Genomic DNA, 27620 nt, shown 5'->3' on the forward strand with positions numbered 1-27620 from the left:
CCTTCAGTTTTCTACCTAAAAATTGCTCTCCTGTTGTGGTTGAATAGTTGAGGGATTGCCGTATTTATAATAATTCTTTCCTCATCCTTTCTTTTAGTGTTACATGGTGATCAGCATTCATTTTCGAAATTATGGATTTTAAACCATGTTATAACCAACTCTTTTTATTATTATCTCAACGTTTTGATCTTCATATCAAGATCATCATCTGGAGCATACACAAATATACAAGACAAGCTGAGTTACATTACAAACCATAAGCTAGAGAAACAATGATTTGATCACATGTTATTCTGCTGGCATGACCTCTAGTGAGAAAAAAATATATATAAATTACATCAAATTATATTTAATTTAAGATAACATGAATAAACATTTTTTCTTATAGATAGTTTTCTTTCGGTAACAATGATGTCCTATTTTTAGTATTACAATTGTTATTTTTGATTTAGGATCCTGGATTTACTACAGTCCTGTTTATAGTTGCTGTTTATAGTTGCTCTTAGAGAGGAAGATTCCATGGGTCGAGTATATGCCTTCCATATGTATGGGATTTTTAGACCTTCATTATTGTTTCAGATTGGGGTGGTTGATAATGATCTCACAGGCTTCCTTAAATTTGCATTCATACCATGTTTTGGTGTGATGTAGACAACTAGTGCTTATCCAGTCAATTCTGTGTAAAGTGTTCAGGGCATGATCAGAAAGGCCAGCTTCACCATAATTTACTCTATATCTATATAAAGATAAGACGAAATTTGAAACGTTTTTATGTCACGTTTTTATGTGATGTTATTTGATATCTACTCTATATAAAATAAAAAGGTGTTAGAAGATTTATTTAGTTTATTTATGATTATGCAGGATTATAAATATCTACTCTATACATTCATGAAATTATTTTTTCTTACTTTATTGTTCCTTTAATTAGAGGTTTCCAGGAATTTAAGATAAGCCGAAATTTGAAACATTTTTATGTCATGGATGTGACGTCAGCTTGGTAGGTCATGACTTTTGGAAGGCAATGAAATGTGTGATGCTTCCTCCACCTTTGCTACGAGTTGCCCTTGTGTTGCACTACCATTGGATAGGTAGCTCTCTCTCTCTTAAAGGTAGTGTAACACGGCAACTGCATATAATCAGTCATGACCTACCAGCCCGAAAATCGGGGGGCGTAGTTCCCCCAGTTATTATATTTAATGTGTTGTTTATGTTCTTTTTGTCTGATAGGAATTGTGCGTCCTGTTTCTCCTATATATATGGTATGTTACAGGTGCAGTGAATATGGTATACTCCATGGTGGGCCAGCAGGGTGGGAGTGTGTCTTTGGATGAGTTGAGTAAGCTTTTTAATTTTGCAAGGGGTTTAAAGGTGGCTTTAAGGTTGTATTTTTGTAGTACTCTGTTTATTTTGTCTGATGTCCCTTTAATGTAAGGAATGGTTATAGTTTTGTTGTAGTCTGGTTTGTCGTTGTTTTTTTATTGAAGTCTTGTAGAGAATTTTGTTAATAGTGTTTTGGCTGTACCCATTTTTTTGGAAAGTATTGCTGATCACTTTAAATTCTTCTTTCAGTGCCTGTTCACTGGAGCAGATTTTCAGAGCCCTGTTTTTTAGAGTACTCTATAGCTCAGTGGATGTGGCGTTTACACACCACGGCGCTTGGCCGCACGAAGGAAGACTTGGTTTCGAGTCTAGTCGGCGACTAGAGGAAATTTTTCTAAGCCTTTTTTCGACCGGTTCCCGAGTTAGTCGATCTCTGGCATGGGCAAGCGGGTTTTTCCTCCTGGAAACTCGGGTTTTTCGTCCCGTAAACTCAAGAAAATCGTAGAACCCACATTATTTCAGACATTAAATATATCATGTTAGGGACCACGAGATGGCGGCACATTTGAGCCGTCTCTCTTCACTGTGTACCACTTAATTAGTGATAGCCTTGTCTATCACTAATTAATTGTTCATCTATCTCTGATTGGTACCAGTGGAGATTGAATTGCCCACTCAGTCTCCAAAAGTTAGATAGGGCTAAATGGCCTCGCCTACTCCCCATATACGGGAATAAAAAGGCGTTAGCTGATTTTTTTTTTTTTTAAATAGGGCTCTGAAAGTCTGCAAACCATTTATAGGTTGCTACATACATATCAGTACATATCTTCTCATATCATACATATCAGCACATACCTTCTCATATCATACATATCAGCACATACCTTCTCATAAAATACAGAAGTACATTGGTATCCAGAACCCATAAAATTTGCTCCTCTGGAATAAGCCTTTATACAAGAAATAAACTGATACAAATGACTATTTTTAACAGTTATAACCCAAGAATTACTGAAAAATAATTTTTTTTTTCTTTCTATATCCTTCAATTGAAATAGAGATTTACAGAATTCCTATTCCTTATATAAAAGGCATTTCTGAATGTCTATATAAGAATTGGAGAAAACATACCAGGAAGTTAGCCTTATCTTTGGTGTTGCCATATCACCTTGAGGATGTCAGAGACAGAAATGCAAGCATGGAAATGCAAATGTTACACCAATAGCCATAGCAAGAAACCAGAAGGCCCAACTACTGTTTGAACAGGAAGCAAGTTTTTCCCAATGTTGCAGACTTAGTGTAGTTAAATATTCTGAATTTAATCTTGGGATGCTTTGGCACAATTTGAATGTGTTAGATAAGATTGTTCCAGGAGAAAGTTGACAGGCTAACCCATTCAAGTAGTGGTTAACCGAGGGAGTTTTTTATTTGGAGATTGGATAATTGAGAGATCACATGTATATTTTAATTTATATGTAAGTGTTATTACTGAATATATTTTATAATACAGGGAGTCTTCGACCTACGTCATCCTCAACATGCATCGTTTCGACTTTACGGCGGTAATCCCATAAATAATTTGAAAAATAAATTTCGACTTGAAGCAGCGCGATGTAAAATTCAAATGTCGTAGGCGAACTTTTTTGTGAGCATGGCGGAAGAATACGCCGTGACGTGGCATCTGTTTGGGAGAGGTGGCATCGCTTGGGTCCCAGCATACACTCTTTGGGTACCGCGTGCTTTTGTTTACATCCACTCTCTCATTTTTGTGTTTGTATTTTTTTGTACTTTTTATCATTCAATATGACTCCCAAATGTAAGGCAGACTCTTCCGATGGCAGTGTGTCGAAGAAAAGGAAAGCCATTACATTAGAAGTGAAATTTAATAGAAATTATTAAAAGGGCAAAAAAGGGAGAAACGCCAACGAACATCGGCTGCCCGTTGAAGTCGTACCACAGTCAGGACTATTATCAAGGATAAAGTTTGCATCCTTGAACACGTGAAAGGATTGCTGCCGCCAATGAAATCGACTGTGATTATGAAAAAACATAGTAGGCTCATGATTGAGATGGAAAAGCTTCTTGTTCTTTGGCTGGAAGACCAGCATCAACGCCGTATCCCAATTAGCCTCATGTTAATTCAAGAAAAGGTGAAAAGATCGAGGCATTGAAAAGTGAAAGGGGGGGAACGAGTGCAGGTGAAGAGTTTAATGCTAGTAAAGGTTGGTTTATGCGGTTTAAGGCTCGGGGAAATTTACATAACCTTAAGGTGCAAGGTGAAGCTGCTAGTGGTGATGAAAAAGCAGCTGGTGAGTTTCCTGAGGGGTTGGCTGAGATAATAAGGGAGGAGGGCTACAGTGCTCAACAAGTGTTTAATGTGGACGAGACAGGCCTATTTTGGAAACATATACCTAATCGTATCTATATTGCCAATGAGGAGAAGGCAGCACCAGGCCATAAAGCTGGTAAGGAGAGACTGACTTTGCTTCTTGGGGCTAATGCTGCTGGCAGCTTAAAACTGAAGCCCTTGTTGATCTATCAGACTGAAAATCCTGTTATATGTTGTGAAAATGCTGGTACCTCAACTGTCTCTTCAATTCCTCTTCCAGCCTCTCCATCTTCTTCAGTTGCACCTCCTGCAGTATCTCCTGCAGCCTCTCCTCCTTCCATTAAGTCAGTCTCTCCCTCCTTGCAATGCCCCTTCCAGTGTGCAAGCCAACCACAGGATAAAAGGTAAAGAATTGTTTTAATTTTTTTTTTTTTTTTTTTTTAAATCACCTGTACAGAATGTACAGTTTCATTCGTCATTTTGGGGATTGTTCTCATTTTTCTCTACTATACAGTAATTATGGTCTCACTTTCATTTTCCTATAGCCTAGTTCTGTTTCTTGATATATACGTATGACTTTAGGGTGTTTTAGGTTAGGTAAGTAACTTAGGCTATGGTAATTCCAACTTGCATTGAAAATCGCCTTACATCGGTCCATAGGAATGGTTCTCCGACGCAACTTGAGGACCCCCCTGTGTGTATATATATATATGTATATATGTATGTGATAATTTTGTCCATTCAAAATGTGCCAAAGCATCCCAAGATTAAATTCAGAATATCTCAGATGGTGAACTCAACCTGCACTAAGTCTGCAACATCTACAATAAAACTTGTCTCCTGTTCATTATCAGACCTATTCTGAGAGACTGTTCTCTCAGAATAATTCAATACCTGGTCTCATAGCAGGCATTGAATTTCGTATACTATCTAAAGATATTCACAAATATCCATGTTACAGTTGGAAGTGAAATGTTGCTTCGAGAGCAGAAATGCTCATCTACTTGAACTGATAGGTATAGTAAGAATATGATTGTCATATCATGGAATAAAGTCTTGATTCTATACTAAAATATTGAAATAACTATTGTGACAGCATTTTTTCAGAGAAATCTAATGAGCACTTCTATAACATATAGATCCTCCTTTGGCCTTAATCACATTTCATCTTTTTAGGTAGGTACTAGAAAGGTGGCAAGAAAGGTTCATCCATTGAAGATGTCAGGATAATGCTCACCACAAGTTTGGAATATATACGAGTTGGGAATTTTGCACCATTCTTCTTTCAGCATGACCATCAGTCTATGTAGTATTCAATGTACTAGTCTTTTGCACTCAGTGTTCTATTGGTTTGTGATTGGGCCTGGCTCTATGCAAGCCAATCAAGTTTTTCTGCATAGTTTTCCTCAAAAACCTTCATAATAATACCTGCATAAGATATGGTGCATTGTCACGTTAGAAGAGACTGTTTCATAAATCTGTTTCAGTGTAAGACATATTGCATTATTCAGAAGTATTCCAATGCCTATTAGTATATACCCTTCCAAACATTACAATCATAGAATTTTAGTCCATAGTAGAAGAAACAGCTTTAGACTGTTACTTCTGCCACCAAATTCCACATTTGAGATGATCATGCACTCTGGCATAAGGAGCTGCACTCTCACACTTTACAATCCAATCAGAAAAGAGTATTGCATAATTTGTCACTCTAGTCATGATGTTCTTTACCAGTGTGATTGTTGTTGATTGATGTGATTCATGTTGTCGAGTCCATTGAAGAGCTTCTAGATATGGCCATGGATCTGTAGAACTGCTTTGGCAATCTATTGAACTTTGATGAAATAATCCTTTTCTCTAGGGTTATTGTCAATTTTCTGTAGAGCAATTGCTGGACAAGAATAAATATGGGTAGGTGTTAGTTCAATTCCTGGACAGTTTTTGCATGTTTCATAGCTCCTAATACCATCTGGCAGAATTTACATGCCTTTAAAATTTCCATTCTTAGTCTGGTGATGATGGTGGTTATTTCTGTATTTTCATTAATTTCACTGATTTCATTCCACTTCTTGATAGTTTGTTTTACTAATCTTATTTTGGCGACAGAGTTAGCATCAATTAGTAATAGTGGATGTAATTTTTGAGGTAAGTATCTTTCTTCTTTGGCTAGTCTGTCTGCTCTTTCATTGCCTTCAATATTTACATAGGCTGATATCCATTGCAGCTTATAATTCTTATTTTTCAAATTTAAATTGTTAGTAGATCATGAACTTCCTGTGGTTTTGTTTTTCCATTTTTTTAATGCCTCAAGTGCAGATTTTGAGTCGCTGTAGATGGTTATTCCTTCTGTAATGTTTATTACTGAATTTGAGAGATAGAACTTGAGAGCTGTTTGTATAGCTGATAGTTTGGAGGACTGGGCTAAAGAAAATGGATGTCAATTTAATGTGGCAAAGTGTAAGGTTGTGCATTTTGGGGTGAAAAGATTAGCAGCAGTATATCACATTGGTGGAATCGTACTCCAAGAGATTGATGAGGCCAGGGACTTGGGAGTGTTGGTGGATAGGGAGTTGAAGTTTAGGGAGCACATCGCAAAAGTGGCTAAATCAGCTCATCAAATCACTTGGCTCCTGAAAAATACTTTAACAAGCAGAGACAAACAAGTTATTGTCCCTTTGTATCGAGCCTTGATAATACCCCATCTAGACTACTGTGCCCACATATGGGCACCTGTGTTTCTTCTTGTTTCACCTGGGTGGAGAGGAGCCAGAGACGAGTGACCAAGATGATAGCAGGTCTGTGGAATGAACCTTATGAGAACAGGTTGAAGATTTGTGGGTTGCAAAATTGGTTGATAGGTGGAAAAGGGGTGATATGATTGAGACATTCAAATTACTGAAGGTTTTCTATAAGATTAATCCAGAAGATATTTTTGAGAATAGGACTGGTGGTTGGAGGACTAGGCGCCAAACATGGAAGCTGGGCAAGAATGTGGTTAGCAGGGGTGTTAGAGCTAGGTTTTTTACTTGGAGAGTGATAAATGAGTGGAATAAACTGCCAGAGTCTGTTGTAGGTGCTACGACTGTGAATGAGTTCAAGGCGTGGTATGATAGATACTGTGTGAATGTCGAATAGTTGTTCTTAACATGATGTTAGGGCCTCCCTCAATGAGTCTGTCGACTCCTTGGAGTTGCCCGAAATAATAATAATAATTCACAAGTGAAGTTTGAAGCTATTTTGCCAGGTGTGGTTTTGATTTGAGTTTCCTCACCTTCAGGTGGAATTTATAAAAAAATCCTGAACCTAGTTGTTTGACTTCATCAGGTGATCCATCAGTGTAAGCAATGACATGGTTTAGATTATTTAAGTGATGTATAGAGTCAAGTCCTTTTCTTTTATTTTCTTGCTGTGAATCCTTAAATCTTTCCTGCGAAAACTTAAATTTATTAGAACAAGTTTCTAGGAGATTTACGTTTATCATTGTGTTTTTTGGTAGAATAGTGGAAAAGAGTGGCTCTTTGCTTATTTCAATGCACAGGTGCTCTAAGTCGATCTGTTTTCTAATTTCATGATCATATTGTAAAGTAGATGATCACTTTAGTCTAGATTTTCTTGTCCAGACATCGAAAGTCCTGAGTGAGATGTGATCCTGTTGTTGGCTTCCGATTCTGTTAGTGAATTTAACTATCAAGAGTTTTCTTCTGTCTTGTAGTATATGAAGCCCACACTCTTGTTGAGTTTTTAAATTATTTGTGGATGAGACCCATCATCAAATTCCTGCCATGTACCCTCAGGAGGTGTACAGGATATGATAGTACTACATCATTACTAACTTCCTATCTACAATTTTCCTTCTTGTCAAGACTCCAACATTATTAGATCTTATATTTCTATCATCTAAGGCACTTTGTACCATATCAATCCACCTATATCTTGGTCTTCCTCTGGGTCGTTTTCCTGCCAACCTGGCAGAGAACACTTGTTTTGCTAATCTTTCTTCGCCCATTCTGTTTAAGTGACCATGACCATACCACCTGAGATTAGCTCTGCTAATGCATTCCTGGATGCTGACAATGTCAAGTTCTTTCCTAATATTCTCGTTTTTAATATGATATTGCCATTGATGCCATCTGTTCCACCTATAATCTTTCTCAGGACTCTCATATCTGTGGTCTCTAGTCTTTGGGCAAGTGTTTTACTTCTGATCCAGATCTCAGATCCATAAGTTAAAACTGGTTTGAACACTGTCTTGTATACAGCTAATTTAGTGTTCCGACTAATTTCTCTCTTATTCCATATGAATTTAATTAGTTGACTTCCCACCATACCAGCTTTGCTGATTCTGTTGTCTATTTCTATATTTAATTTACCATCTTCACTAAAAATCGTGCCTAAGTAGCTGAAATGTTTTACTTGTTCCACAGGTTCTCCATTCACAACACAGTTGACATTTTCAATGATTCTGCCTGTTTTCATTGTCTTTGTCTTTTTATTGCTGACCTTCATACCATATCTATTACAACAGTTATTCAATTTAGTCAGAGAATCTTGCAGACTTGTAGCGGATTTATTTAGAAGTATAACATCATCCGCATAAAGCAAAGAGCTGACATTAACATCTCCAATTTTGATATCAGGTTTAATATCACTTTCCTTCATAATGTAATCCATATAGATAATGAATAACAGAGGGGATAATGTACATCCTTGTTTGACGCCAGATTTAACATTAAACCATCTTCCTGTACTTCCTTCAATTCTAACTGCTGATTTACAACTCGAATAAAGACGACATATTGCTTGATATAATGCCCCATTGACACCATATAACTGTAGCGTATTGAATATCTTCTCTCTTGGCACTTGTCATATGCCTTTTCCAAATCGACAAAACTTAAATACAGATCTTTGTTATATTCCCATGTTTTCTTAACTATTTGTCGTAAAGTGAAGATCTGATTTTGACAGCCTCTATTTGGCCTGAATCCAGCTTGTTCTTCACCAAACTTTTCTTCCACAATTCTTCTCAATCGTGTCTCAAGTATACTTGCATAGATCTTGCCAGGAACACTCAGTAGGGAAATACCTCTGTAATTGTCACATTCAGTTTTATTTCCCTTTTTATATATGGGTACTGTGAGAGCTCTACTCCAATCATCGGGGATTCGTACCTCTGTCCAGGCTTTCTGAACTATGCAGCCACTGTATGACTCTTATACCACCATACTTTGCCATTTCTGGTTGAATATCATCTACTCCTGCTGCCTTTCCACATTTCAAGCCTTTGATGGCTTTTCTACTTCTAGTATGGATATGTATTCCTGACTGCATGCCTGGTTAGTGTTTTTTATCACAGTGCTGTCAGCACTGTTTGTTTCATTTAGCAGTTTTTCAAAGTAATTACTCCATACTTCAAGGATATCTTTTTCTCCCGTTTTCACGTCACCTTTATCATCTCTAACTCCTTTTACAGCACTCTTTCCTCCATTGCTAAGCTTCTTCAACAACCTCCAGAATATTTTGCCACCTTCTTGATATTTATTTTCCATATTCTTGCCAAAGTCCTCCCATGACTTTTGTTTAGATAGTTTTACACAGTGTTTAGCATTCTTGCATTTGTCTCTGTATTCTCTAAGAGCACAAGCTGACTTATTTGACAGGAACTTGATATGCTTTCTTCTTTTCCTTGCTTTTTTTCCTGCCTCTTTAACTTCCTGTGTCCACCAGGGAGTTCTGATTTGTTTATCCTTGCAGACAACCTCACCACATACCTGTCTGGCAGAATCAGTCAATGTTTTCTTCAGAGTTTGCCACTGAATCTCCAAGGTTTGATTCCTGTTCTCAAACTCTTTCATTTTTTCTTCAATCATGTTTGTGTATTTTAGTCTACAGTTCACATCTGAGAGCTGCTCAACTTTTATTTGCTTTAAAACTTTCTTACATGTTATTCTTTTCAATATGAAATTCAGTTTTATCCTGCTCAAGACTAAATAGTGATCACTTCCAATTTCAAATCCTCTGTACACTCTGGTGTCCAGCACCAATGAGAAAACATCACTATCACCAATAACATAGTCAGTGAGACTTTTCTTAATCCTTGCTTCTTCTCTCCATGTGAATTTGTGCACATATTTATGTTGGAACATGGTATTACTAATAACCAGTCCATGTCCTGAGCAGAAATCCAACAGGTGTTTGCCATTATTATTAGCTTTGCTCTTTTCTCCAAATTTTCCCAAAATATTTCTGTATGTCTCACAATCACTTCCTACTCTTCTATTTAGATCCCCAACAAGGACCAACTTTTTCTTTTTCATTCTGTCAGTTGCTTTTTCTAAAGCCTCAAAAAATTCCTCCACTTCTACCTTAGTAGAACCTTCTGTGGGACCATAGGCACAAATAAGTCTCATTGTCCAGTTCCCCATTCTCATATTTGCCCACATTACTCTACTTGAGACTGACTGCCATTGAAGAAGATTAGTCTTGTATTTTGTGTTGAATACTATGGCTATTCCTTCTTTTCCTTGACTGTCATTGCCTGAATATAACATTTTGTATTTATTGCTCAGAAAGATCTCACCAGTTTTTGTCTTTTTTGTTTCAGTCACCCCTATTATGTCGATCTGGTATTTATCTGATTCCTCTGCTAGCTCCATTTCTTTGCCATTCAGGCTTCTTATGTTGATAGTACCGATCTTTAACTCTGGTGATGTGGATGAGACCCCACCTATAATAATTTTTGCTGCTCTTGATTGTACTCTGTGAAGTTTCCCATTTGAGTTTAGTAGTAGCTGGAGCCCAGATTGATGAAGCTTATTTCATAGTGGTTCATATGAGCGAAGTATATGTAGTTTTGAGTGTCTTTAGTTTTGCACCCCACTTTGTGCCACAAAGCATTTTAATGATATTAAGCTTTTTAAGAGCTTTATTAGATATATTTGTAATATGAGTTGTAAAAACGACACCTAATAAAAAACCCTGACTAGCTTATATGTCTCAATCATAAATCCCCCCCCCTCCCTTCCTCCTATTCATGAGGCTTTGCAACTTGCATTCTCTCAATCTGTCCTTGTACTCCATATTCCTAAGACCACTGACCACTTTTGTGAATTTTCTCTAGATCCTTTCCAGCCTACTCTCATCACATTGAAAACACAGTGATCAAATCTGTTCACAGTAATCCATATGAGGCCTGATCAAAGCCTTATACAGTGGCATCATAACTTCTCTATTTCTTCACAAGTTGTACAATATGTGTGAACACTGAATTTCAGGTGCTTATCCACCATCACTTCTAGATCTCCTCTGCTTCCTTTTAAGTTTCTCCACCAAGTGTATACTCTCCATCCTGTCGTTGCTTACCAAATCTCAAAAACTTACACTTTGCAACATTGAACTGACAGTTCCACTTACCTGTTCATTCATTCATTCTGTTCAAGGCCTTTTGTAAGGTCTGCAAACAGCTTCATATCACTACTTAAACCAATCTTAATATCATTAACATACAAATTGAACAACAATGGTCCCAAAACTGATCTCGGTATACCTCTTGTGACCTTCCTCTTTTGGGATACTGCACCCCCATATACAACTTTCTGATACCTATCTGACAGTTAGTCACTGATCCAACTCAGAAGTCTGTTATCCAATCCCATCTCTTTTAATTTATTACCAACTTGTTGTGTGGCAGTCTATCAAAATCTTCTGCAAAATCCAAGTACACCACTGTATATGCATCTCCCCTGTCCAAGGTATATTTCACCTTGTTATAGTACATAAGTAAGTTAGTAAAACATGATCTCCCTCAAACAAACCCATGTTGATAACCACAAAAAATAATGATACTGCTGTTATCAACCCATTTTTGTATCCTATTTCTCACGAAAACATGGATGAGGTGCCTCTCAATTTTAACGTGTCTTCCAACAGAACTGTTGATATGCAAGGGGTTCAAAGCAGTGGCAATCAAAACAGGTGGTCATGAAAAGACACTATACTGCTGTCCTTTCATGCTGTGCAGATGATACTAAACTGCCTCCTATGCTCATTTTAAAGAGGTAAACTTATCCTAAAGAGAGCATACCACCTGGCATTCTTGTCCAAGTTCATGAGAATGGCTGGATAAATGAAGAGATAATGGCTATTTGGTGTGCAAAGATATGGTCCAGAAGACTTGGAGCTCTCGAAGAGGCCAGCTGTGCTCATGTTTGATCAGTTCTAAGCACATTTAACAGAAAAGACAAAAAGGGTTGCAGCAGATTTGTGAATACAGCTAGCAGTTATTCCTGATGGACATTCAGGGCAGCTACAGCCACTAGATATTTCTATCAATCTTCAAAGCTCTAATGAAAGAAGAATGGAATAATTGGATGCAAAAAAAGCAGGTAATAACTTGACACTGACAGGAAGAGTGAAAAAACCAACCATTACTGAGGTATGCAAATTGTTCCTAAACTCATGGGATGGAGTCAAGCAAGAGGTGGTTGTGAAGTCCTTCAAGAAATGTGGAATCAGCAATGCCATGGATGGAACTGAGGATGATCTCATATATATATATAGAAAATGACTCTGAAGACAAGAGTCATGCATTAGAGATTGAAGAAAGTGATATGTCTGGAACTAATAGTGATGAAGAAAATTATATGCCTGGAACTGAGAGTGATGCATAATTTCTTAGTATGTATCTTAAAAATATTACCTAATTACTAATTATACTTTGAATATTAAAAAAAAATATCAAATGTGTTCTGTTTTATGTTTAAAATATTAATTTCTTAATTTTGGGTTTGAAAAAGTAGGGTTCGTCTTATACATGGGGGGTGTCTTATACACAGAAAAATATGGTAATTCCTCTGCTATCATCAGCAGCACTCCCCCCCCCCCCCTTCATATATCATCGTGAAAAATACTGTATCCTTCCATTTCTATTCCTGTTAGAATATCATCTTCATTCAACCATGTTTCACTTATTTCAATGATTTTGGAGTAAATAAATTCAGTCAGTGAAACCATTTCATCTCCCTTATTTCTGATACTTCTAGCATTTGTAAACAAACAGTAATTCATTTTTAGGTCTATAACCAGTCCTATTAAAGCCACTTGATGGTTGTGATTTCTCCACCACACCTGCCCAATCACCTTTATCACCACTTACTATATATATATCTGCTCAGTCTCAACTTCCCCACCCGTATTGCAATATACTCCATCTTCATACACACATTCACTGCCACTTTCAGCATCCACTTTCCCTATGCCATGTCTCCCTGTGTGGACTTAAGTCCACTTCACCCTGTTTCTCTTGTAATCCTGTTCTCTCTCTCTCTTCATCTCTAACACTACTACTGTTTTCCAAGTACTTCTGTCTCTTCATTACCTGTCTCTTGATTTTTCACTTCATCTCTTGCATCTGATCTTGCGTGCATCACACACTGTACTTCCATACTGTGTTTCCATCCAGCAGCACTTTCTCCAGTGTGCTCACTCCAAAGCCATTTAAATGCAACCCATTCCACTTGTATAATTTCATTTTTCCCTCCAAAACATGCCATACATCCACAAATTGTACTCCCTTCTCCTCACAGAGCTCTGCTAGCATACCATTCATGATTTTGGCTCTGCATCGCAATTCATCATTGTCATACCTTAGCAACATGCTGACAACTTTTCCTACCACACTGTTATCTTTCACTCTTCTCAATAATCTCCTGATATTCACCCTCCTTTATAATGCTCCTCATGTCCACTTAGATCATTCATCCCCCAAATCACCACTAGCTCTCTTGCTTGTTTCTTCCTCATGTCCAACACCTGAATTATCCTACACCTTCCTGGGTAGCAGATCTTATGGATCTCTCATTATGTAATTCTCTAACTATAGAATCTCCATATATTGCTATCCTGGAATCACTCTTCATCTCTTTTTTTTCTTTCTTGCACACTTTCATTAGTTTCCACTAAATGTCTAACATCACTCTGTATGTTCCTCATTTCGTTTTTCATTTTCAATAACTGTTTCATCAAATCTTGCATTCCAACAATTTCACTCTGTCACTCCTGCAGCCTCACTACCTCTCATTCTGCCATACCTTATTTCTGTTTCCTCATTCATACTTTCTTTTGCTCCCTTATCACTAACTTTTGCTTCCACATTCTTGCATTCTTTCACTCCCTCAGTTTCACTAGCTTTTGTTTCATTTCTGTTTCTTTCATTTACGCCATATATCTTTTCAGTCTATTTTGCATTCATTGCATCGTAGTCTAATAATATATCGCACTTCCAACAAATCCATAGTTTCTCTAATCTTCTGTTCATTCTCTCTCCCTCCCTCCCTCCATCTCCACAAACACAATCTCTTACTCTTTACCATGCTGCATACGTGTTACACTCTATTACACATACCTCTTTCTTCATTCATTCTATGCTCCTTCCTTTCTTGAAAACTGTTAAACAGCTTTTGTGGTTAAAGTGGTTCTTGAGTGTTCTCTGCTCTTAGAATTGTCTTAGAATATCCTTTCTGCAGTTGATTCTTACTATAGCAAACTTATGTGGACAAAAAAGAAATAGTTTACTATTCCTTTTTTGAATAGTAAATTTCATTTTCCTGAGTGAGTTAAATTCTGTTAGAATTTGGATTTCATTTTAATTCTATTTCTCCATTTGGATAATTTAATTTACCAAATAGTGCATCTACTATTTAATCACTCAGGAAAATGAAGTAAAAGAAAACAGTTCTGGCAAAAGCCCATAGTAACAGTACCATTTTAAAGGAAATTCACTATAGTAAACGATTCCTTTTTTGTCCACATGAGTTTGCTATAGTAAGAAGCAACTGCAGAAAGGATATTCTAAGACAATTTTAACCACAGAAAAAATGAATGCTGTTTACATGGCAACAGGTGCTTCAAACATGATTTACTTATTTCTTAATTTGAAGTAAGATTTTGATATTGTTTATATAGTTAAAAAAAAAGAAGCCTTTTCTGGTGTTGTAAAATTAACTTGTTCTCTTTCCGGTTTTGATTTCCTCTTTTATAAAACTAGTTTAGACATTGTAAATTCTGCTTTTGAGTTGTTTCAGCTTGGTACAAGTTTGTGTCCTGTATTGTGCAAGTTGATAGTTTGTTGTTTTTTGTATAGGGAGATTTTTAAAAATAATATTTGAATAAGAGCATTAGGAAGCAGTACTCATGAAAGTATTTATTGACTTTGTAAAAATACCATCTTTGGGTCAACCCTGTGTATAATATAACTTCACAACTGGCCAGGCACCTCGCTGTAATGTTATAGTACCTGCAACTGCTTTATTATGATGTTTTCATATTTTATTATTATTGCAAGTGCACCTCCATGGACCCCTAAAACTCATCATGGGAGATGCAAATTATTAACATATTTTCTATCATACCTTTCCTTGAAACCATTAACAGACAAGACACTCGCAACTGATTCAGGAAACCCATTCCATTCATTAACAACTCTCTCCAAGTGAAAAATAGAGTCTTCACTCCAGTGCTAACCACATTCTTACCCAAGTCCAGAGATGACCTCTTTTTCTGCCCCACTAGCCAAATACTGAAACATTTCTCCTGTCATATCCCCCTTTTTTGCCTATTAATCAACTTTTGCAATCCACCAGCCCTAAACCTATCCTCATAGGAAGCATTCCAAAGACCACTCACTGTCTTGGTCACTTTCCTCTGGATCCTCTCCACCACTTCTTCATCCCCAAGAAACCCAGCTGAACAGACCACAGCACAGTAATCCAGATGTGGTGTATCAAGTTTTTATAAAGAGGAGAGTTAACTCCCTTATCTCTACTTGTTAGTATGTTCTTCAATAACCAAGTCATCCTGTGAGCTACTCTAGCTATAGTAGCTCACAGGATTACTTGGTTATTGAAGGCTTATTGCTATAATTAGCAATAAGCCTTCTAAACTTCAACTCTATCTACTATTATGACTAAATGGCTTCATCAGTTAGTACAGTTCCCTCGATGTGGTACACAAATTGTAATATTTGTATCCCAAAATGTATAACTTTACACTTTTACACATTTATATTGACATCCATTATGTTTTCCTCTGGTGTCAGTACTACAAGCTGTCTACATCATGTCTACATGATTAACTATTACCCTACCCAACTTTGCATCATCAGCAAACAATTGAATACATCTCCCTTCAAATTATTTCCTATATTATTTATATACAAATTAAACAACAGTGGTTCCACTACAAGTCCTGCAGCATACTAGTCTCCCACCTTCTCCTGGATTGTGCTCTTCCATATACTACTTTTTGGTATCTGTCCATCAACCACCCTTTTATCCATATCATCTGTTTCATATCCATCCCCATTTGTTGCAGTTTGCATAATAGAGTTCCATGTGGTACCCTGTCAAACCTTTGCAAAATCCAGCAGTAACATAATGTAGCCATTCCCTTTATCCACCTCAACTGTCACTCTATTATAAAAAATTAGTAAATTACTACGCTATGAACAACCCTTCATAAGTTATCATGTTCTTGTTCCTTCATTCCTGAATTCTCTTTTTCACCAACTTTTTCAGTACTTTTACCACCACTCCTGAGATACTGTTGGATCCGTAATTTGCTTCCAAAGACTTACATCCTCCTTTATGCAAAGGAATTATTTTGCCTTCCACTCTTTTGAGACTTTGCCTGAGTTGAGGCTTAAACAGCCTAGCTAAAGGCATTGTCATTCTCTTAAAATTCAAGCTTGATATCCCATCCAATCCCACAGCTGTATTTGCATTCAGATTCTGCAATGTACTAAGTACCTCCAATTCATCAACCTCTGTTCTGACATCAGTCCCTGTCATCTATGTCATAACAAACTCTTCATTATGATGATATACTCTTGCAAAATGATCACTTAGTAGCTCAACAACTTTGTCTGCCTCTGTTACTTCTCTACCATCTGCATTCATTAAAGTTATCCTTCCATAGTCATTCTTCCTCCTACTTGTTAGCTGGTCACCTTTCTCCTTATATACCCTCCACAACATTTTCTTTGTTTGCAGCTCATGCTTAATGATTCAACTCATCCATCTAACTCCTACCCGATTTACTCCTTTGACCTTGGGTATAAAATGTGATATTGCTTCCTCCATATCCCCATGCACTGTGAATATCCTTCCCTTGCAGATCTTTATGCCATAGTACTGCTTCAAGCTGCATCCTAAGTGTATCATATTAGCATATCTTGTAGTTCCACATATACCCCCTTAACTGGAATTTCCAAATTTTGCTACCTCTCAAGTCAAGATCACTTCCCCTATTTGGAGGTAATATAGCCACCTTAATTATAGAGAGGTTTTCTGATTCTATAACTAGATTCAACACTCATACCCTGAGTCCCCTCCGCTTCAAGTAATTATCTCTCAGTAAGTGTATAAATTCCATTGAAGTACTCTTCCAGGATGTTTAGGTCTGTGTTCAAGGTTGTTTCCAGGTTGGCAAAGGAGGCAGACTGGTGTGGGATTGCTAGGCCATTGGTGTACATGTATTTCCGTGAGCTGGTATGTGGTATGTCAGACATGTAGATGTTGAAGAGTAAAGGGGCTAACACAGTCCTGTGAGAGACCATTGTAGAGGAATCTGGGCCTGCTCTTTTTTCCACCAATGGATCTGGATCTTTCTGTTGGAGAGAATGGATTCGAAAAGCTACAAAGTTTTTTTTACACCTTATAATATTGCCTAGCTTTTGGAGAAGGTCTAGACTGCATCATAAGCTGATGTTCGATCAATGAAAGTGACTCCAGATTTAAGTTTCTTCTGGAAGCCTACTTCAATGTGTGTTGTCAAGGCCAGGACCTGGTCACAGCAACTTCTTCCCAGCCTGAAGCTGGCTTGTTCAGGTGGGCATGCTGTTTCAATGAGTGGTGAAATTCTTTTAAAGAGAATTCTTTCAAAGAGCTTAAAGGTGGAGTAAAGCAAGGAGATAGGTCATAGATTCATGGCATTATTTGAATCTTTCTCTTGGAAAATCTTCTCTTGGCAGTGAATACATGGCACATATGCTACATTTCTCAAAATCTCCCATGTCAAACTCCCTGCACAACCTTGGCTGCGCCATTATTCTCATTTGCATCATTGATATGAATAACACACTTTGTCGTACATGGTATAAAGATATCAACTATAAATAAACACACTCAACCACCCAGTCATACACACGAATACTACAATCAGTAATTATAAAAAATACCATTAAATCAATATTAAAATGACTTAGCTGTTGAGGATATGTTCATGATTTGTTTAATGAAAGAAAATGGTATCTTGTTATGATATTGGCATGAACATTTGGTTTGATGATTTTTAGTCTGGTTAGTGGTGTTCATTATGAAGTATGGGAGGTGAAGAGTGTGTGTGTTTGTACTAAAAACACTGGAGAATTTCCTGTTGAACTTTGGTAGTTTTGGAAGTGTAGCTGACAGTATTCAGAAATGAGTTTTGAAAGTTAATTTTTTTGATATTGAGGCAATAAAAAAACCATTGTTTAGTTGTTAATTTCAAGGATGAACTTAGTCTTTGCATAATACCTGTTGAATGTAGAAAATAATTCTTTAATGGCATTTGTATGGTTTAATCAACTGAGAAGACATGCTGAGTCCTGTCTCAAAGACAAAAACTTTGAATATTTTCTCCTGAAAGGAGAAACTTCTTGTAGATAGCGGGATTTTTAGTAGGCATGCTATGTCATTTGGGATGTGGAAAGGATTTGTTCTTTTAAGGCGATGTCTTCCTGTCGCTGAGCTGTCATGGTGCATTGGGGGTGTCTCCTCGGTGGTCGATGAGGGGAATGGTTAGGGGCATTACTTTGCAGACCTCCCGGCTAGGTCCAAGGGACCCGCTAACCAACAGCAGCTGCAGTCCTCCATTCATATTGGGAGTTGGTAGTTCTGGTGGCCTGTTCTGTAAAAAATTCTGCACTATGCAAAAGCATCATGTCTGAACAGAAGAAAACTAAAGTCCAGGTGGTCTCAATATATCTGGAACAGTGATGTCAGGGTGATCATCATCACCCTGACATCATCAGTGACTGCTATAAAGAAGGTCAATGTAGAAATTGCTTGAAGATTGCTACTTGGAATGTAAGAGGTTTGAATAAACCTGGGAAAATGGCTATGTGATGAGAGAAATGGAGAGACTGAATATTGGTATATTGTATATGGGAATAAGTGAAACCTTTTGGAAGGGTTCGTCGGAATTTGAGTTGTAACTTCCAAATGATAAGACATATAAGTTGTATTCTTCAGGTGGAAAAATGTGAAGGAGAGGTGTAGTGTTCATTGTGGAGAAGAAAATTAGTAACAAAATCACATATTAAAAAATCAAAGTAATAGCAATTCTAGTGAATGCCAAGGCCAGAGATATGCTTATCATTCAGATATATGCTCCTACAGAACAGAATGAGGAAGTAGATGCTGATAACATATATGATGAAATAGAGTGGTGTATAAAGGTAGCTGGAGGCAAGAAAAATCAAGTTATTTGTGTTATGGGGCAGCTGGAACAAAAGTTGAATCAGAGCGAGAACATCTACACATGTGGGAATTGTAATTCGGAATGAGAGAGGACAAAAATGAGTTGACTTCTGAAAGAAACACAGTCTCATCATAACTAATACTTATTTTGAACAAAAACCAACAGCAAGATACACCTGGGAAAGTCCTAATGGACTTTCCCAGGTGTATCTTTTTTACCTTCCCAATATAAAAATCAGTTAGACTATATTGTGATCAGTAAGCATTACTTCAACGGAGTACAGAACTCAAAGGTCATGTCAAGTGCTGACTGTGGATCTGATCATAGACTTTGTCCTAATGATGATAAATATTGGTCTGAAAGCAATAAAAATTAAAAAGAAACAAACCTATGTAAATGGGATTTACAGATACTACAAAATGCAACGGTAACATCAAAATTTAATGAAAATGTTTCAGAACTACCGACTGCACAGTTACAAAATGAAATTGAACCTTACCAACGGAACAAACTACAAACAGCTATCATAACTTCTGCTAAGAATCACATCAGTAAACAAGAAGAAAGAAAGAAAAAAAAACATGGATAATGCAAGAAGTAATTGACCTTATCGATGAAAGAAGAACATGGACAAGAAGTGCGAATGAATAAGAAAGATTAAGATATAAACAATGGATAAGAGAATCAAATAATTATGCAGGAGATTGAAAGAAGAATGGATAAATAACCAATGCACCGAGATAAAGTGTTACAAAAAGGACAAAACCAGAGAAGTATTCCTGAAAGTGAAAGAACTTAATGGAAAAGCAAAACGAACACAATCTAACAACATCAAGGACAAAGAGGGAAACATAATTGTTGATAATGAAAAGATAAATGAAAGATGGGTGAAATATTTATCAAATCTCTATGATGATGATGAGAACATGAGCAACAATTTACGACACCTTAGGTTATGTACACCTGCAAGAAATGAGATACAACACATAATCAAGAATCTTCCTAATAATAAATCCCCTGGGTGTGATAACATCCCTGCAGAACTGCTGAAAGCTTTGACTGGTTACAGTAACACCTACTTAGTGGACACCATTCAGCACATCTATAAAACAGGAGAATTACCTGAATCTTTTACAACATCACTCTGCATACCAATTCCAAAGAAAAATAATGCCCAAAATTGTGAGGATTATAGAACTGTGAGCCTAATCATCTCTCATGTATCTGAAATCATTTTAACCACTGTTAATCATTTTAACAAAGAAATTGAAAGAGCCTTAACCGATGAACTAAGTGAACAATAGAAAGGCTTCAGAAGAGGAAGAGGAATGGGAACTATTAATGCTATCCTGGAACTAAAAATATTACTGGAAAGAAGAGGATCATATACATATGGTTTATAGACTTTCAGAAAGCCTTCGATCAAGTAAAACACAATAAACTGTTTAATATTCTAAAAAAATTAGACTTTAGAAGATGATGTACATAAACTTATAAAAATGATTTACTCCAAGCAGAAAATGCAGCTGTTTAACTCTGAGACTTCTGAAGTGAAAATAAAAAGAGGAGTTACACAGGACTGTATCCTTTCACCAAATCTATTTAATATTTACAGTGAGACAGTGATGAAAAGATTGAAAAACAAAATATAGGAATCAGTATCAATGGTATAAAATACAACAATCTTAAATATGCTGATGATACCATTCTAATAGCAGAAAATAGAAACAAATTAATCACATTACTGCACCTACTAACTGAAGAAGGTAAAGATTTTGGCCTACATTTAAATGCAAAAAAGACCAAATTTATGAAAATCTCAAAAGAAAATAGATCCAAGTCAGAAATATTCATAAAAATATAAAAATTGCACATATACAATGAATACAAATATTTAGGTATCTACTTTACTGCAGATGGAAAACAAGATAAAGAAATAAAAATAAGAACTGCCATAGCAAAAGATGCCTTTGAAAAAAGATCTGCTCAGAAGTTTTGTGGGTATAGAGGCAAAGAAGAGAATGATAAGAACATTAGTTTGGCCAGTTTTCACATATGGAAATGAGACCTAGGTATTCAAAATAAGACAACAGATAGTGGCCTTTGAAATGTGGTGCTTCAGAAGATCCCTGAAAATCTCATGGACAGAGCATGTGACAAATGCAGAGGTACTACAGAGAATGAAAACATAGAAATCTTTATTGCAGGAAATGATCCAGAGAAATATGAGATGGACAGGACATGTATTGAGGAGATCAGCAGGACAGAGGACACTAACAGCTTTAGAAGGAAAGATTATGGGAAGAGGATCAAGAGGGTAAAAAAGGACATGGTTTGATGATATAAGATCATGGACAGGATCATGTGACTATGCTGGGAAAAAAAAAAAAAAAAGCTGCTAGCAGACAGGACTGGAAGGACATGGTGCCGCACCCTCACATTGAAGAAGAAGCTACATGAAGAAGGTGATGTCTTAGATTAGGTCATCTGTAAGACCCCATTTGAACATTTGCATTAGTTTATTAGAATGTGAATGTTAGTGTCTTGGAAAAACAAGCATCTTTATAATGGCATGATGTGGTGAAAAAATAAAAAGATTTTAGGATTTGTATTAGAAACTTAGAGAGAATTACATATGATGGTGTTGGAAACATTATAGGACACAGTGAGGTGCATTGGTTTTTTGCACTCATGGAGTTCAGTCCATAAAGAAATAACTTGAGAGTACATGCCATGATTCATTGCAATAGTGAAGCTTATTTTGTGGAATAGCTAGTATTAAAGTACTTTTTTTTTTTTTTTTTGCAGAGCAATCTTCATCTGTGAGAATGTAGATGTCATTGCTTCCACTATTTACTTGTGCTTTTTTTTTCAGACTACTCCAAAAAAAAAATAGCTTTGCTACTCTGTATGTACACTTACCCTTTAGTGACTATATTAACGAATTGTGAAATTGTGTATCTCATGAACAAATTGCATGACAAAGGATCTGATTTCTTTTAAATTTAAAAGTGTATTATTAACTATAAATTCTGGAGGATTTATTTATTTTTTTTAGTAATTTACCTTTCTGTTTTTTAATATTTCTAATTACAGTCATACCCCGACTTATGCGAATCCGGAGTTACGTGGTTTCTTGTATGTACGTATTCCCATCCCACTTCACGCCTCACCACTAGTCATATCTTTCCAGCACCAGCCGCATTCGCCAGTGTTGCACATGCTGCGAACAAGCACTGACGTGTTTAGTGCAGTCTCCATTCATACACTATTTTTATAGTCTACAAACCTTGTGATTGTTTAATGTTATGTTCTTGATAAAAATTTTATCACATAAAAAATAATAATGTCGTCCAAAAGAAGCAAGTCCGATTCTTCTACAGCTAGCAAGAAAAGAAAAACATTGACTTTGGAAACAAAACTCAACATTATTAAGGATTTTGAAGGCGGAATGAAAATTTGTGAGGTAGCAAAGTAGTTCAATCTACAGGAATCCACGGTAAGAACAATCATAAAAGAAAGGTTTACAGATTTTGGAGGACATAGATTCTAACGAAGAATGAATTGTACCCACAAGGCAAGGAATAAAAAAAAATCATTAGCTTGCTATAAAGAAATTTTGTTTGACAAGAAAAAGACATTATGCCGTCAGACAAATCTATTAGATTTTATGAAACCATCGACATCGAAATAACTTTCTTTTTTTATGTACGAAAAACTACATTTATGATTATATTTATTAAAAAATATAGGTGTTTTTGTAAACCTTTGGTCCCAATTAACTAATATTTTGTATGTTTGTAATAAATTACATGCAAAATTATATCCCGAGTTACGCGAATTCGACTTATGCGCTTTTTATTGGTCCCACCTACCGTGTAACTTCGGGGTATGACTGTATTATATTTAAATGTTTTATAAGTTTTATAACTATTTAATTTTATTTTTTAGAGTGCATATGGAGTTTTAAGTGCTATAGAAGAATGTTCAGCTTTCCAAGATTTAATTAGAAACACATCGATTCATATGTGGTATGAAAAAATGAAATCAGCCATCATTTCGCACCGTGGGACATGCCAGTTTAATGTCTTAGTACAGGAAGAAATAAAAGCATAAATATTTTTTAAGTCAGCTGAATTTTTATGTATAAAATATTTGCTACTTAATTTTAAGTGTACCTATTTATATGAAATGTGGGTGTAAATGAAATAAGAGAATATTTTTATCATGTTGTACATTTTATGATATGTGAAATGTTTTTAAATGCAATATTTTGAAAAATTGCAATTTAATAGGTAAATTTCAGTAAATGTTAATGCATTGAATGAAAAACCAATGTGATAATGAATTACATTAAACATTGTTAATGTTAACAAACTATCAGCAGCTAAACTCATTCACTTGTCACACCAATGCATTATTGATGTGGTTCTGGAAGAAATTTATTATAGTGCAATCCTTGTACTGTGGCTTCACAATTCCCACTTTATCAGTGATTTTTTTTTTTTTTAATAGTGAATGTAGTGATAGGTCCAACGCCAATGAAGTGTTTTCATTGATTAGTGTGTGTTCGTCAAAATTTGCTTTCCACATGCATACTGCCAAATATCTACATCATTTTTTTTTTTTTTTTAATAATTTATGTAGTCATTTTTAGGTTTCTGCAGGTATGTTTTATGATGATAGTAAAACTTGTTTTAATTCACATGTGCCTTAAACATGCGCTTTATGGTGGTGCCTTCACTATTTCTTACTGAAACATATCTGGCCAATTTTTAATAGCAATATAGTGTTGAGATATGATCATATAATTTTAGGATTTATATAGTTATAAAATGTTTTATCTTATAAAAGATAGAATGAGTTTTAAAACTTGTTTTAATTCACATGTGCCTTAAACATGCACTTTATGTGGTGATGCCTTCACTATTTCTTACTGAAATATATCTGGCCAATTTTTAATAGCAATATAGTGTTGAGATATGATCATATAATTTTAGAATTTATATAGTTATAAAATGTTTTATCTTATAAAAGATAGAATGAGTTTTGTATATAAAATATAGAATGTATAATGTTAAATTTTTTTAACAATATATCGGTGTTAATATTTATATTTCAATAGCTTTTTTATAGAATATTTGCAAATTAACATCATCCTGTCACATTATTATTGCTCATAGTGTTCCATCAAATTAGTTTGTTGTCTGTCAGGACTCCGGTGTTGTTAGATCATATACTTAAGTCTTCTGCAGCACTTCAGCTGCATTAATCTTCCTAGATTTTGGTCCTCCTCTGGTTCTTTTCCTGCCATTATGGCATCAAACATCTCTTTACTAACCTTTCCTCTCCCATTTGAAATGACCATACCATATGAGATTAGCTCTGCTCACACATCCTTGAATGCTACTAATGTTAAGTTCTTTCCTAATATCTTCATTTTTGATGATTTTTTGCCATTGATGCCATATGTTTACTCCATTAATTTTTCTTTGAACTCGTATTTGTTCTTTCTAGTCTTTGATCAACTGTTTTATTTCTAACCCCTTCTCTGATTTATAAATTAAAATTGGTTTTAACATTGTCTTGTATATAGTTGGTTTAAGGTATGACTAATTTCTTTCTTATTTCATACGAGTTCATTCAGTTGACTCCACACCATATTAGCTTTGCTTATTCCGTTGTCTATTTTCAGATTAAATTTATCACCATTATTAAATAGCTGAAATGTTTTATAGGTTCTCCATTCTGGTTACTGCTAATGTGCCAATGTTTACAATGTTCCTGACTATTTCATAGTCTTTTTTATTGCTCACATTCATGCTTGATTTGTTACTGCAGTTATTCCATATTGTATTTAAGAAATCCAACAAATTTGTAAATTTATTTCAGGGTTTAAAATCATCTTCATAAAGTAAAGAGCTGAGATTAACATTTGCAGTTTTGATATCAGGTTTAGTGCCACTTTCCTTCATAATGTGATCTGTATAGATGAATAAGTGGCAATAATATGCACTCTTGTCTTCTGCCTGATTTTACATCAAGCCGTCTTCCTGCCTTTCAATTTTAACTGCCAACTTACAAATTAAAATATAGACTATTGATAGTGCTCTGTCATATGCATACCAACCACTGAATTAGAAACTTTTATTTAATACTATGTTGGACTTCCTTTGCCAAAATCTATGCAAAACTACATATGTAGTTTGGCATGAAATCTATGCAAAACTATATATGTAGTTTGGCATAGATTTTACAAGGTGTGTGTGTCGCATCTATGTCTACACGAGGCATTCACCAAACTGACTTTTTAACTGGCTCAGATTTGATGGAAGAGAACTTTGCTCCTGGATCTGTTTTTCTAACATGTCCCATACATTCTCAAAGGTGTGCAGATTAGGGCTTTGTGGTGACTGTACAAATTAAAAATTACTATGGACACTGGACGATATCTACATTACTCTTCAAACCATCATAGGTCACATAAGCAGAGCATCATTCACATGTTGAGAAATCGAGCTAGAAACTTTATCTCCGACGATGAAGAAGTTCAAACAGAACTGTCTCAAATCGCTATAACACTATTGCAAAATGGTTATCCTCGAAACATCATCAACAAATTTCTATACAAAGATAACCAACAAGAAAGAACAGTCTCCCAGAAAATTTCAACAGCAGTCATCCCCTTTATGGGTTCAATTTCCACCAAAATTGCTAGATTGTTAAAGGCCCATAACATTAGGGTTGTATTTAAACGAACTACTAGCATCAGACAGGTTCTAAGATCTCCTAAAGACAGTGTTCCATTTTATAAATATCCAGGTGTGTATAATATTCCATGTATGTGTGGTCTTTCCTACATTTGACAAACTTCGAGAAGCCTGGAAATAAGACAGAAAGAACATGTTGGTGATGTAAATCACAACAGAACGATCACCTCCGGGTTAGCACATCACTTTTCAACTTCGAACCACACTATAGACTGGAATAACAGCTCTATGCCCTATGTAGACGAAGATTACAGACATTGATTATTTAAGGAAACAGCAGTCATGCTACGTACAGGCAGCAACCTAAACAGAAATCAAGGGACCATACTGAATGATACTTGGAAAAATCTAATTAATTCCCTCAGTTCAACAGAACTACAGTACGCGAATAATCATGTAACGCGTGTTCGTGATACTGAGTAGAAATGTCACGCGAACGTGTTACCTTAGCTACCTAACAAGTACTAACGTTTTTTTGTATTCTTAAACCTTTTTTGCATTTATAAGTTTTTTGTACTGTGCAAGCCTTGAAAAAGCTAGTCAGTTACTAGCGAAACCGGTAGGCAATATTGTACGAATTAAAAATCTATGGTCAGTTTAACAATAAGTCTTATATTTTGTACTACTGTTCTTTGTCAGGGAGAAGATCCAGAGTAAGATATAGATGGATTCATAGAGTAAAAAGTGCCTTAAAAGACAAAAATATAAGATCTGATAATGTTGGAATCTTGACAGATAAGAGATTAATTTGGAGGGAAATTATTGATCTGAAGTCAGTAGTGGTGTAACTTTTTCATGTAGTACTATCAGAAATTATTTATTATTATTATTATTACTACGGGCTACTCCAGGAGTCCTTAGACTCATCGAGGGAGGCCCTAAACATCATGTTCACACAGCTGTTCAACATTCTCACAGTATCTATCATACCTTGCCTTGAACTCGCTCACTGTCTTAGCACCCACAACAGACTCTGGCAGCTTATTCCACTCATTTACCACTCTAAAAGTAAAGAACCAAGAACCACGCTCTTGCCCAGCTTCCATGGGTGTCCCCTAGTTCTCCCGCCACCAGTCCTGATCTCAAAAATATCATCTGAATTAATCCTATAGAATCCTTTTAGCAATTTGAATGTCTCAATCATATCTCCCCTTTTCTGCCTATCAACTAGTTTCTGCAACCCATTTGATGATGATGATCTGTAACTTTCATTTTAATTAATTTGTCATATTAAAAATATTCTCTACATATCTTGCTTATTGTATTCCCATGTATCTTTGGATAATTTAATACTTTGTGAGCATTGTCTGTTGAACTGTTAATGTTAAACGATATATTTTCCATTTGAGATTTCTATTGTGCATGTTGTAGAATTTTTAAGTCTATGTATTTCTCATACTGATGCAAAAGTTTTTTGCATCAAAATGCTCAGTGAAAATGTTGTGTTATTATAAATTCGAAGATGTTATCTTATTAATTACTTTGCTACATTCCAAGTTTTGTAGAACTGAACTTTTTAATAAAAATCCATAATTCGATGTACACTTTGCATATTATTTGAAAGGGTGATCATAATACTGAAATTGAAAGAATTGGACCCAACAGCAAAGTTCTGAGCTTTAAGTCTTAACTTGAAACAAATTTGGAGTCTTAAATAAACCTTACTCTACACAACTCACCTC

General features: G+C 35.8%; 1 protein-coding gene across 1 annotated transcript in view; it reads left to right on the top strand.

The window, feature by feature from the left end:
• Window positions 1–23866, top strand: part of LOC150098405 (prostaglandin E synthase 2-like) — a 60946-nt gene extending 37080 nt beyond the window's left edge. The window contains exon 4 of the mRNA XM_090405688.1: window positions 23120–23866. Coding sequence (XP_090261814.1) covers window positions 23120–23284 — 165 coding nt within the window. The 3' untranslated portion in view covers window positions 23285–23866. The remainder of the gene's footprint in view (window positions 1–23119) is intronic.
• The last annotated feature ends 3754 nt before the right edge of the window (window positions 23867–27620 follow it).

This window comes from Typopeltis vanoorti, chromosome 15 (genome assembly GCF_054136105.1).
Source record: "Typopeltis vanoorti isolate ZY-2024b chromosome 15, IOZ_Tvanoo_1.0, whole genome shotgun sequence".
Lineage (NCBI taxonomy): Eukaryota > Metazoa > Arthropoda > Arachnida > Uropygi > Thelyphonidae > Typopeltis > Typopeltis vanoorti.